Here is a 13387-nt window from a genome sequence, read left to right as displayed (position 1 = left end):
ATAACCATTGCAGCGCGGTTCAGCTATCCTTCAGTATGCTTCGGGAAATGTAATTTGTGGAATTGTTACATTTCCTTCGGTATAAGTGAAATTCAGACATTTTTCGAACACACCTCTCATTCACATCACACATATCTCTCCCATAATCATCTCCCACCACCACACCACCGCACACTCACCATAGTTTTGGCGCTCTATGGCCTTTGTTGCCTCTGTGCCATTAAACGCATAATCTCTCTCTCTCTCATTGGTTGTCTATTTAACATAGGGGCTACCATGACGCCTGACTGCAACCCAAATGACGACGAAAATAAAACACTGTGAAGCGGAAATGTCGTGGCAAAAAATTTTCGCAGAATGTTCCGATTTTACGCTGCAGATATACATCTTCATATAAGTCCCTCAAAAATCAGTCTCAACTAATGCTCTGCTATCGATATCTAAGGCTCTTCTTTTTCTGCTGCGGCAAATCCTGAATTCCGCAGCAGGGAACTATGAATTCTGCATTTTTCCGCTGTAAAAGGAAAATTGCCCTAGTTCATACAGGAAATGCTCTCTGTTAGCTCTTACGGTAGAGGAGACCAAAAACTTAGTCCAAAAACTTTTGTGACTTAGCATAACAAGGTACATTATATTTTCTTCTGAGAGGGAGTGAAGTTTGTCACTGACTATCAAATTGTACTTGCTAAGTGACCTCTCTGCATGTACAGAGTTTACTGTCACACTAAGGTGCTTGACAGCCATCGACACCAAAGCAGGGGTCAGCATTTGCATTCCACTCCAGAATCTCAGAGAGTTGAGGGTTAGAGAGAGGAGTTAGAGGGTTGTTCCAGCACACAGATGGGGCCTTATCCGGTTGGTACACCTACGCTGTAGCGCAAGCAGACCCAGTGCGAGCAAAGTCTGTTCATCTCGCACATAAACTGAGTTAAGCACGCGGTTTCTGCAAAATTCTGAGCAAAACCTCATATTCTGCGGCAAACCCAGAATTCCGCAAATTTTTGCAGAATTGCGGAATCACAGAAAAGGAAGGGCCTTACCGATACCTAACAGAAAATATGTTTTGTCATTGGTGTTAGGCCTCATGAACTCTGCGATCACACACAAAAAAAAACATGCTGTACAGTTTCGATTTTAATTACTGGATATAAATATTCTTGCCTTTTTTATTCCACCTAGTCGCGTAAAATAAGTTTACAAAATCTAACCGACAACAGGATGTGTACCAGTAGATGGTCCTGCCGCCAGCGGTACAACGACAGAAGCAGGTTCATCAAATAGACATCAAATAGACTCTTTGTGAATTTGTAAACAAATCATGTCTGAGCATTTGACAGTTCCAGCAATTTGGTAGAGTAGAAGTATGCTCGAAGTCAGGGGCAAACAAAGTCGCGCCCAAAAGCCACAGTCTTCGGGGGGAATTACGATGGTCCCTCGAAAGGATGAGACCTTCGGTCCTAGTACTTTTCTTTCAATAGGAGGCAGCGAACAAGTGCCCACTTGTGGAACCCAACCCTTCCTTTCTCATTTGTTTCGGTTTCAGTCTGTCTATTAACGCCATTATGACGTTTCTCGGGTAGAGGTCTATTGGTACCAAAAATCTACTACAGTAAATCTCGGTTATAACGAACTCGACGGTCGCGCGCAACCCGTTCATTATATCCGAAGTTCGCTATAAATGGAATGGACAAAAAATTTGATCCAAAAGGCCAGCAGTGTAAGAAACATGAGTCATGTATGCCGTTCATTGAAAATACATCGTTAATGGCGCCTGTTTATACACAGTTGCGGAGATGACGGCGTTTTCTAAGTCATCAAGGTGGTCCAGGTGGGCCGCGGCGAGCGCCTTCGCGTACACAAAATCGCGGAGCGAAGCAACGTACTTGAGTGCCTCCGCTGTAGTTAAAATGTAAGAAGGGGAAGACACTGTGTCATCATCATCGTCATCGGAAAGTTCGTTTGGCGGCGGGCGCACGTCGGCAATGATGTCCGAATCACTGAAGTCCGCGACGGCCTGTGCGTCGTCATCTGCTGTCGCGAACTCCTCGAAAGACTGACAGCCGTCAGTCAGATTCGCAGCCGTTGCTCTGTCCCGAAGTTCTGTGTCGGTTTCACGCACACCAAAGTCCACTTCACGATCGGCGTCTGTAGCCAGTGCCTGATGAACAAATCCAGCTTTTCTGAAGCAGTTTCGCAAAGTTTCCCGCTTCACCTGCATCCATCATCGGCCAAACGGGTGCACGTGCAGCGCGCGCTGATGGTGACAGCGCATTGGCTGCAAAGCGAGGTCACGTGCAAGCGGCGCCTGACAAATCCGCGGGCGTCTGACGTCGCGCGCTCGCCTTCTCCAGTGGTCGAGGGAGCTCTTTCGGTCGCAGTAACCGAAGGCTCCCCGGCAATTCGTTCATAATAGGCGGGGGCAATTTCCATAGACTCAATACAAATTTTGACGGTCGTTCGTGAGGCATTCGTTATAACCGAAGATTCGTTATAAGTGGGGCTGTTATAACCGAGATTTACTGTAGCCGTACAGGTTCATTTCAATCCCATCCAATCCAGAAATTGCGCTGTTCATGTTGGATAGGGGGACAAATAGTGAGGATCGGATGTTTGATAGTGTCCCATAGAACAGTTTGAAAATGACCGTGCATGTCGCTTTCTTGACCATAGAAAATTTCATCACTGCATGTTGACATAAACTTGGCAAATGTAGTCCAACCAACTAGCCTAGCACCCAGCTGTATATGATTACGTTGCAGACACTAGTGTTTCCATTGACAAAGAACAAGCTGACAAAGCAAACTGCTGACAGTGCTGGGCCTGGAAGAGGGACAGATTACACGAAGAATGAGATGCAACAACTGAATAATAATAATAATAATAACAATCAGCCTAGATTTTGACCTTTGCATGTTTGTAGTGGTTAAGCACAGCTTGAAGGTAGTGTTACTCCGTGTCACACACATTACTCCAGCACTAGTCCAATGCTGGATAATACTTTCAAGATTGCGTGTTCCCCATGCGGATGCTGCCGGTAGTAAACAATACAATGTGACGGCGAAATTGTCGAGTCCCAGTCCAAATGCTATACTGTGGAGTCCATTGTGGAGATATTTCTTGGCAGGTATTTCCCTCACATGGTCTCAATGCACGTCAAAGCATGAATCAGGGAAGCTTTCTACTTATGCCTGGAGAAGAATTTCCAAATGCAAATATTAACATCAATAGAGTAATTGCGCGTGATTTTACTTTCAGGTTGTTCTGCAACCATTCACTGTCTACGAGCGAATTCAGTATCAGTTTGAGGATGACTGCTTTGACACAGTACCGGACTTGGTGACATTCTACGTCGGCAACAAACGTCCCATCTCGGTCGCATCGGGTGCAGTTGTCACACGGCCAGTTAATCGTAGCATGCCCCTTTCGTATTATGCCACACGATACGGTGTCGAATGCCAAGTGCAGTACCCATCCAATGGACAGTCCTCCTCCTCTGGGCAGCAGCCACAGACCCCATGTGGTACTCTGAGAGCAACACACTCCCATAAGAAGGCATTCGTTCGGGTTGGAAGTGACCCCATGCTGAGTCCAACACTGGAGAGAAGACCTTGGGAGCATCGCCCACTCTCTGGTATGGATTCTCTCATTCCTCATCTCCCTGTACGATTCCATTCTTCCTAAACTCTGTTCGATGTGGAAGCTTTCGATTTCCAGTGCTCTATGGCTACTATCACTGAAATCGCCCTGTATCATTTGAGATCAATGGAGCACATTCTGTTTTCAGTAAATCCGGGTGTCGTTTTGCGAAAAGCATTCTAAAATATCTTTAGATATAACTTACAATTTGTGCTTCAATATTCACACTTATATTTTAGGTACACTGAGTGCGGAAGTGAGTGAGAAGATAAGGTTGGACACGGGGCAAAGTGAGGACAAGCCTCCTCCAAAGCCGAGCCGAGTGCCGTCACGCAGATCGCAGCAGAAACCAAACATTCCGCAACGAAGCATTCCACAGTACGTCAACAACGGAGAAGGTCACGTTTACTCGGAACTAGTAGAGAGCATCACGAAACCACAGACTGAAGACGTGCTGGGAGCCACAAGAGTGGCCAAGAACTTGCAGCGTGAGAACCAGCGAATGAGACTAGTGGTAACTGTATCGGCCGAGAACCCCGACACGTCTGACAGGACCATAACACTTCCCGACCTTGACCCGCCATCCACATATGACCTATCAGCATTTTCAACCAGGCTCCTGCCTTGTGACAACAAACCACTGGACAAGAGCGTTGTGGGACATTTACGAGGGATCATATTGGAGTGTGGTCCACGCGTCCTTGCCAATCACCTGACGAGAGTGGACTTGGATCTCTTGCATGTGTCCAAGACCAAGGACCTGGGCCTTGGTGTTCTCTCAGGTCTGGAGCTTCTCCTTCTGCCACAGGGGTCACGTCTAAGGAAGGACCTTCTTGAAAGGTGACCTTTCTTGCGCATTTTTACGTCACTTGTGCCCAATATGCTCCACAAGTGGGTTACCCCGATAAAGAGTATTATTTTCTGGCTGACAGAAGTGTTAGCAAGTCCTTTGAAAAGGTGGATGATACATGTTGAACAGATGTACACTGATGCCATATTCCCAATGAGAGCTCAGGGCAGGAGATTTTTGTTTCCCAAAATGCCCATTCCCGTAAGGTGTGCCCTAAGTGTGCGTGCCAGCCAAGTGATGTATGCTCCTTGAGCGACGCTCTACCCAAAACAGAAACGGAGGACATGTGCTATCTCATAGGTCGCTGTGTTGTTCCCGTACTGACAGTGCGAAGGATTTTGGGACTGGGAATACCCTTTTGAGCAATTTTTTCTTCTTTTTTTAAATTTAAATTTCAATTTTATTATCTGTTATGTCATGCACAGTACACAGTGGGGGCCCGGTAGCATAGCTAGAGGTGGGGCCTCCCGGAAACAATCTGAATATTATACGTGGGGACAACGTTGGAACAAGTCACGAAATAAAAGACTGCAGTATGCGCATTTTATGGAGGGTCATAACCCACCACTGTAAAACCCACCACTGCCTTTCTTCCCTCCGGGCTGTTGACCCACAATTTGCATGAACCTTTAAACACGTCACACCTAACCCTTTAAATACCATGCCAATGATGAGGCGGTGCCCAGAAGAAGAACAGTCTCTGTTCGAAATATCGGCGGCTTCTGTCCTGAGGCCACTCCCTTCCTAATTTATGAGGTGGTTCCTTAAGTGATACACGCAATGTGAATTCAAAGAAAGATACTGTTTATCAGTCGTCCGTTGATGTACTCTACCAACTGCTGGAGGAGCGTGGACAATCGTGGCTTTGGTACCTTTTGTTACCATCTTGCCTCTTTGGTACAAATGATATTTGCAGTACGTAACAGTTAAAGAAATTTTGCTTACCTATTTGATATACGGAGGTCCAGATGTGGCATCACCTGCAATGCCATCTATGATATTCATTTGCGACAGAAGCTTACCGTCCCACCGGTGGTTTCCCTCCAGGTTTGCACATCTGCTGCTGTGTCCTTCTTTGTGTTGGCTTTTATGTTTCCTAAAGGCTTCTTTAATTGTGCTACAGTCCTCTCATTCCCTGCTAATTTTAACTCCCTGGCCAACTGGTTTTCATGCCGAGCGATGCACTGTTGGATTTTCTCCCTTATGCTTCTCAACCAACTCAGGCAGCGTCTCCCGCTCCTCCACATCGTATCGTGCGCGTGCAAGCCAGCTGAACGTTAGACTGACACAAGCAGAACCACCAAAGGCGATACCAGAGTAGCAGACAACAGCAGTTCGAAGCGGAAGGATTTCAATTTCAATTTATTTTTAGGTGCCTGCGAACAGCTGATAAAGGCCTGGGTAACACTGCACACCTAATCACTAAAATCAATCAAACCAGAAAGAAACATGCTCCTATTCCTCATATTATCCTCAAGATTATCCTCAAAAGGATAATCGTGCTCCTGCGCTTCTGCTTCATTCTACGAGGAGTCGGGACAAATCCCTTTCGAGCTTCCTGATGTGCAGCCTTGGGCTGAAGGTGCGCATGTTTATGTTCCAGAAACGCACGCTCCCTTGGGGGGTATTCGTGCTATGCCCTGGGCCCTGGGCTACACCTTTGCCCTGGGCTACGGGTGCCCTGAGGGCAAGCATCCCCTGCAGGGGAGCGTGCATTTAGGAAAGCGGCCCTAAGAGTGGGTACCACGTGTCAGGGGCAAAGGGTTATATGAGAAGAAGAAACATGAGACAGGGAGGAGTGCAGCAAACGATGCAATATTGAAGAAAAAAAAGAAAGTTCGTGCATGTAGAAGCCTCTTTTACAGCCTGGATGGACCATGAGAGAGGGGAAAGGTTTCTCCTCTTCATGGTGAAAGGTTTCGTTGGCTTTTGTTGCCCAAAAGGCATAAATGGAGCCGACCAAACGAATATATTTCGTTAAATCGAGCGCATTGACATTGACGAGAGACGGAAATTCTTTGTTCAGTGGAGGGTCTTGTTAAGTGGATGTTCATTATTGAGGGGTTCAGCAAATATTTGACTGCAGATTTAACTGAAATGCTTTGTACAGTAATTCTCAGAGTTCGAGGTAACTCGTTACTGTAACTAAGTTCCTTTCTTGGTAACTTGTAACTTAACTCGGTACTTTTGCGCCGTGGTAACTTTCAGAGGAGCTCGTTCTTTTTTCCGGTAACTTTGCCAAAGTAACTTAAATTAAGTTCCAAGTTACTTTTAACTCGCTTTTCACTCACGTCCACATATTTTCTTGCTTTCTCTTCTGTTCCTTCGTGGCATTTTTAGCATAAAACGTGATATTCAATCAATGACAGTATTTTGTTCAGGAAGTAAGAACCACTGCCATTGAAATGAGCTGAGCTATTGTGCGCCCACAGGGAGTAAGATGCAAAGCGTTCGAATAGACCTCTACCAGAGAAATGTCATCATGACGTTGGTAGACAGACTGAAACAAAACTGAAGGAGAGGGTTGGGTTCCACGAGCGCGCACTGGTTCCTTGGCTCCCATTGATAGAAAAGTAGGACTGAGGGTAGCATCCCTTTAAGGGACCATATCGTAATCCCTTCAAGACCGTGGCTTTCAGGCGCAACCTTGTTGACCTCTAGCTTCGAGCATACTTCAATTCTACCAAATTTTGCCGCTGTCGAACACTGTGACGTCATTTGGTCTATTGTCAGAGGTCTATTGTTGGACATAAACAAAAACAATCTAAGCATGTTGCACTCCTTCGCAGGTAACTGAAGGTCTAACTCAACTGCTCACGCGCACTGCACCTGCGTAATGCTATTTTGTGGCCAAAGTAACTTGGAAGTAACTTGTTCTGTTTTTTTAAGTAACTCAGTAACTGCAAGTTAAATTTCAGGCTGAAGGACTTTGTTATTAACTTAGTTACATTTTGCACACAGTAACTTGTAACGAGTTCTTTTTGATGGGTAACTTCTCAATCTATGGTAAATCTAAACACTTTTAGAAAGCGTGTGACATTGATTTTCACCTTTTCATCGACTCTGGATTGTCACTTTAATTACATTTTATGTAATAAAAAACACACGAAAGACGTATGCCACGTTTTGCTTTTCATGTTACCTTATCATGTTGAATCATGTCTCACGAACTCACCCAGCGTCACAGCTTGTCTTGTTACCCTTCACTATTTCTTAATATCTCGTAGTGGAGAGTCTTGGATACTGCAGGGCTATTGCACATATTTTTACCTGGATTGCCACATTCCAAGAGCTATGGTCCAAAATGCAAAACTTGAAAATATTCAAGCCTCAAACATTGCAAAAGTGAAAAATGCTGCATACCAAAGCACAAATATCTTTGAGACTGCTTAAGACGCTGTTATAGTAAGAAGCTACGCTCATGTGTGAAAAAATGCTGCGGCGAAAATTCACCCTTTTCCTTGTGCCAGCAAAGAGTGAGAGGCTGAGGGCAGGTAATCTGATGTATACAATACATCGTCTTTTAATTACGCAAAAATGTACTGTATTTTCACGCGTATTAGCCGCACCGCAGATAAGCCGCAGGACTCGTTTTTGGATACATTTTGAAAATGTTTTTGCAGATAAGCCGCACTAGCAGATAAGCCACGGGTAATACGACGCGACTGCTTTGTGCGCTAAACCAGTGATGCACAAACAAAATCAATATAGACTCTCAACGCTCGTCGACGGCGTACTCCCTGTCAGCTGCCCTGTTCCCGTACTGGTCCGCGACGTCGACGACTTTTAGTTTGAAGCCGCTGTCGTAGCTGTGCCTCCGCGTTGGAGCCATGCCTTACTTCTAACTGCCGTGCCCGTGTCCACGAATGCTGCTGCTCAGGTCAAATGAGAACTGACACTTAGCAGACCACGTTTTATCCCGATGTCAGGTGTATTGAACCCTTCCTGCCGACAAAGGAGACCGTAGGGAAGGCCATAAACCCTGTGGTCCACATTCCGGTGTCGGCATGATGTATAACAAAGGAGGTCAGTTCTAGTGTTCTACTAAGATCGGATTGTGCCCTTATTGCATGTTTTTTTGTGAATTGATGAATTAGTGGTGTTCCAGGAGACATTAATCACTGTCACCCCTTTTGCTAAAGCTGCGTGGGGGAATGTATTCGGAAGGTCAGATCACTCGAGTGTGGACCCGCCCCTGTTCGGTATTGTTCGTGCACTAGCAGGGCGGTCCTGTTCGGAAAAAACATGAGGCAGTGTCGGCCCTTTCGTGTAATCTGGGGTATGGGGAAAATACCAGGGAAAAATAGCCATCAGATAAGCCGCACCCGTGGATACGCTGCAGAGCGTCCGCGAAAAAAAAAATTCGCGCATAAGCCGCGGCTAATACGCGTGAAAATACGGTAATTAGGTTTTGTATAAGATAAGATATGGGTGAAGCACACTATTCTTATCAGATTTCTATATATCAGAATATAAGAAAGTATATTTTGAGGAGGAGTAGGTCTTCTTTTTGTTTTTAAATATTGGAGATGATGTGACGTGGAAGAGCTTTGCTACAATGCCCACTTTGTCAGATTGTAGTTGGTGGCTTCACATAAACATTGTGTGTAGATGTAACAAAAAGTGCTTATAGGTTATGCATACCTGCATTGAGTGTTTTGATTACTTTAAGCAATAACGGCAAAGGAGAGTTTACACTTTCTGTATACTGTTCGAGCCGAAGATTCAACATGACTGTCTTCTTCGTTAAAGGGACTATGAAATTTCCCGAACCCCCATACTTTTTTTCGATGGAAACTGTTCTTCCCGCAGAGAAACTAATATGCCACAAATTTTTCCTGACGAAATCGCTCCACTTTGCGAGGAGCGCGCGCTGGAAATGTCTCTTCCGCGTTCCTCCTCTCCCGCGCATATTTCCCTGCCGATGGTGTAACTGTACGGACCGCACTTCGGTTCCCCGTTACGTCACCGGTGTTGCACAATGGCAAGTAATGCCGCGAGCTCGCGCTGTGGCTGCCGCCACTGCCGAAATCTGCCGATCGCGCGAAAGCTGCTGTCATGGAGATTTCCACTCCCGATGAACGCATACGCGGGATCCTACGGCGCATGCTCCTGGCGGGATTCCTTGGCTCGGCATCACGTCACGATGACATGTTGCTGAGCCGGCCGTGGTCACGTCAAGTTACCCGTTGTGTCTCCGCTCGGCAGCTCGTCACGGCGCGGCGCCAGCTGTCCTCCCTTCGCCGCTCCGTTTAAATTCGCTCCCGAGAAATCCACTCGTGCGACGAAAGTAAAATTTCAGTTCTAGACTCAGAAAAATGTCTTCTTTCGAACGAAACGAAGAAAAATATCGTTTCATAGTCCCTTTAAGCTGTCCAAGAGGAGTCACCACACACAATATTTTTGCTGTGCTGTACATTGTTGCCGCACAATCAAGTTCACAAAAGCCAGCAGAGAAAGCTATAGAAACTTGGATGCTGAGATAGGCAAAGCACAGCAATCTATTTACCTGAGCAGACTCAACTTACAGTCCTCCTTCCCTCATTGTTCGATTCGTGCGTTGCATGAGTGGAGGATTTTTTTTAAAGATGTGCGCACACTGGAGTCACCTTTGAAGGAGCCCATTTTATTTGTTGAAAACACGCGGAGCCTCAGTTGTCATTCTTTGCCCTTTATAAGGAGCCTTGCTTGCCCCAATGCTTAACTGTGCTACTGGATGCTCTTTCTGTATTTGATCCACCCTCCCTCACTAGGTGTTTTGTAGCAAATATGAACTGATAATAAGAACAGAAACAGCGACACTGTGCTCTTTCACTCTCTCACACTGGGGGTAAAGGGAAGCCGCTTCTTTGAAGATGCGCAATAAACCAAAGAAAAAAACGGCGTTCCTTCACGAATTTTTTGCGGACAATCTACCGAACAGATTTTTGTTCTGAAAATGGTTTTGGTATCTGGTGACCGAAGAGATCAGATGTTCTCATTGGAGCAACTTCGTAGCTTTTATAATTAAAAAGTTAATTATTGAAAGTTAATTAAAACATTGCCTTAGGAGTCTGTTAATGCCCCCCCTAGGGAGTGCCCTTCAGCATATGCTATAGTATTGCAATTGATTTTATCTCGGAAAAAGTGATTGATATATTTTTTAAAAAATCTGTTCACACTTAGCGTGGACACCCTGTATATACTAGGGAAAAAATAGCCTGAGCTCTTTGGCTGCACATATAGCATATGTTTGTAAGTGAAACATCGCCATGCCACTACTGGACAGCTGTTTCGGCTTTCTTGGGCCTCATCAGCAGTACGCAGGGAGGCAGCGTTTGAGCGGATGGCGTCAGAAGGTCACATAACACGTGATTCCTCCCGTCAGGATGAGCGCCACTGAAAGCCCAGTGCAAAGCCAGTGAAGTATACTAGGGAAAAAATAGCCTGAGCACACCACAGGCGATTGTCAGTGAGTCAGATTTGGGAAGGTCAAGTCCGGGTGGTGATGTCATTCCCCTTTGGTCACTGTGCGCTTTGGGGAAAATTCCTGGGCAGGGTGAGTACTGCTTCGAAAAAATCTGCCAAAAGAAAAGGAAATTTGCCAAGTAGAGGTCACTTTTTTACCCCACCAATATGAAGAGCGTGCCGAATTCACTCAAGTTCATGATAGTTGACAGTGATATTCACGAGCTATTCCATTGGAAAAAATAGTCCAACATCACGCTATTCGTAGCGCCAAACCATAACGTGCGACGACATTTTTAGCGCAATTGCTCTGACGAAAAGAGGTTCCAAACCCAGCCCACTGAGTGATAGCAGAAAAAGTGGCAGTTCCTGAAACTGGGAGAGGGAAAGTGCAATCCGAGCAAAAGTTGGACGCGATAAGCCATACCTGTGTTATCTTTTTCTGCGTTGCAGGTGTGGGCTGGGTTTCCAACATATGTTGCTGTATGCGACTGGATTATCGACGTAAGAGATTGCAATAAATAGGCAACAACGCTGCATTGGATTGGAACAACTGGATTCGATAGCCACTTACTTTGGAAAATGACACAGACACCAATCTTCTTGGCAGGCGGAGAACCCATGATGGCCGTATACCGCCCGAAAATTATAACTGGCTTGACACAGCCACATCTACTGTCCTCTCCAAACACAAGAATGCAATGAATAGCTAAGAAAAGGAGAAAAATTCCAAGGAATCATTGTGAAGGCTGTAAAGGGGAATAGAAGCTGGAACAAAACGAGTTGACCGACTGGTATGGATGCAGAGTAGTTCATCGGTTGTCAGTCCATATCCCAATTTCCTCATCTGGTGACTGTGGTATATGCTCCAGATTTATTCAAGTTCTATTGGAATGTTGGAGGTGTAGCAGAGCTGCTATCGTCATCATCACCAGTCTGGCGACACATCTCGTACCCCACACGGTCATTAAACATTCAGTTGGGCACTTGCCTGTCTTCTGCACGATTGTCATTCCTCGTGAGTCAACATTTGGTGACCCGACTTTCTGAACGCACCTATCCCTCATCAACTTCAAGTCGCAATGCCTTTGGGAGAGCATGAAGACAAGTCTACCCCTCCAACAGCTTCCCTGGCTGCTCTCGCCGTCAAACTAGTACCACCATTTTTCGACCGCAACCCAGCTGTGTGGTTCATACAAGCTGAGTTTGACCTAGCAGGAGTTAAGTCTCAACTCACAAAATTCTACCACGTCACCTCTGCTGTAACACCCACAGCTGCGGACGAATCCTTCTCCCACTGCACCCTACGATGCGTAGGGTGCATATTCTCACTTTTAATAGTGGTGTTAATCATACGCAGTTCACTTTGAACAGTATCAATAGACGAGACGCATTGTTCAACACAGTCAAGGCGAGTGTTAATATTAGACAGCTTGTTCTCGATTGATTGTTGATTCTGCTTTATCGTCTGGACTGATTCGATGAGAGATTTCTGACCTTTGTCCAGCGTTGCTGCGCATTTATTTACTTCGTGCGGCAGCTCAATAACCTCATCCAGTTGCTTAGTTTGTGGTTGTGCGAAGGTGGCACCATTTTTAGGACCCAGATTACTTTCAACATCTCTGCACAACAATAGATATTTGGAAAGAACAACGCAGTCAGAAAACATTCAAGTACACACGTGGGCTCGGCACAATGAGCAAAAAGCAGTCATCACTACATACAGTAGAGACGTAACTGACCTGGATAACGAGAACGGCATGTTTAGCGAACATTGTAAACTGACATTCGCCGAGCCCACTCAATTGATCAATATTGGTCACTTTGTGGCATGAAATTGTCAAGCACATCTGTACAAGTCATGTCTTGCTTATCTGGACACCTTGGTACCCACCCTCTATTGTTCCAGATGACCAGTCTCTGGATAAGTGGTTCAAGTGCGGGGACAGTGCAGTTCTTTGTTCCAGTGCTTCTCTTATTATGGCAGAACATCGTACATATTTCACATGATGGCAGTTGATGTTCTGAGGCTGGAACACATAGAAAGGACAAACACATACAAAGCCTCAAGTGCCTAAGAAATTATGAAGAAAGAAGCGAGTCACTGTAAAGGTTAGACAGCTGTAGGACTCAAACACACGTCTTCTGGATTACTGGTTGGTTTGTCCCTTCAGATGACGCACCCTTGGAAGTCGCTAGGGAGGTCTGTTAGTCTAGCTCAATTGGTAAGAGCCCTGGTCCGGTAATCCAGAAGATGTGGGTCCTACAGGTAGCTAACCTTTTCAGTGACTTTCATCTTTCATCATCTTCCACATGTTTTAGACAGCCGGTGCTTGGACAACAGGTTGTACAAGCTGTTGAACGTTGTTTCCAGTAGTTGAACATTCCCACAACAAAGGGGCAGGAAGCATTCAATGAGCCTAACTCTCTGGAGACTCCCTCTCCTAACTCTCT

At 45.6% G+C, this 13387-nt stretch overlaps 1 protein-coding gene across 6 annotated transcripts in view; it reads left to right on the top strand.

Moving 5' to 3' along the window:
- Positions 1-13387, top strand: part of LOC135374565 (SH2 domain-containing protein 3C-like) — a 286980-nt gene that overhangs the window by 262139 nt on the left and 11454 nt on the right. For all 6 annotated transcript variants that reach the window (XM_064607502.1, XM_064607503.1, XM_064607507.1 and 3 more), the window contains 2 exons: positions 3256-3631; positions 3876-4476. In XM_064607502.1, coding sequence (XP_064463572.1) covers positions 3256-3631; positions 3876-4476 — 977 coding nt within the window. The remainder of the gene's footprint in view (positions 1-3255; positions 3632-3875; positions 4477-13387) is intronic.

The sequence above is a fragment of the Ornithodoros turicata genome, unplaced genomic scaffold (genome assembly GCF_037126465.1).
Source record: "Ornithodoros turicata isolate Travis unplaced genomic scaffold, ASM3712646v1 Chromosome78, whole genome shotgun sequence".
Lineage (NCBI taxonomy): Eukaryota > Metazoa > Arthropoda > Arachnida > Ixodida > Argasidae > Ornithodoros > Ornithodoros turicata.
The sequence above is the reverse complement of the archived record's forward strand: the minus strand, read 5'-3'. Positions and strand labels throughout refer to the sequence as shown.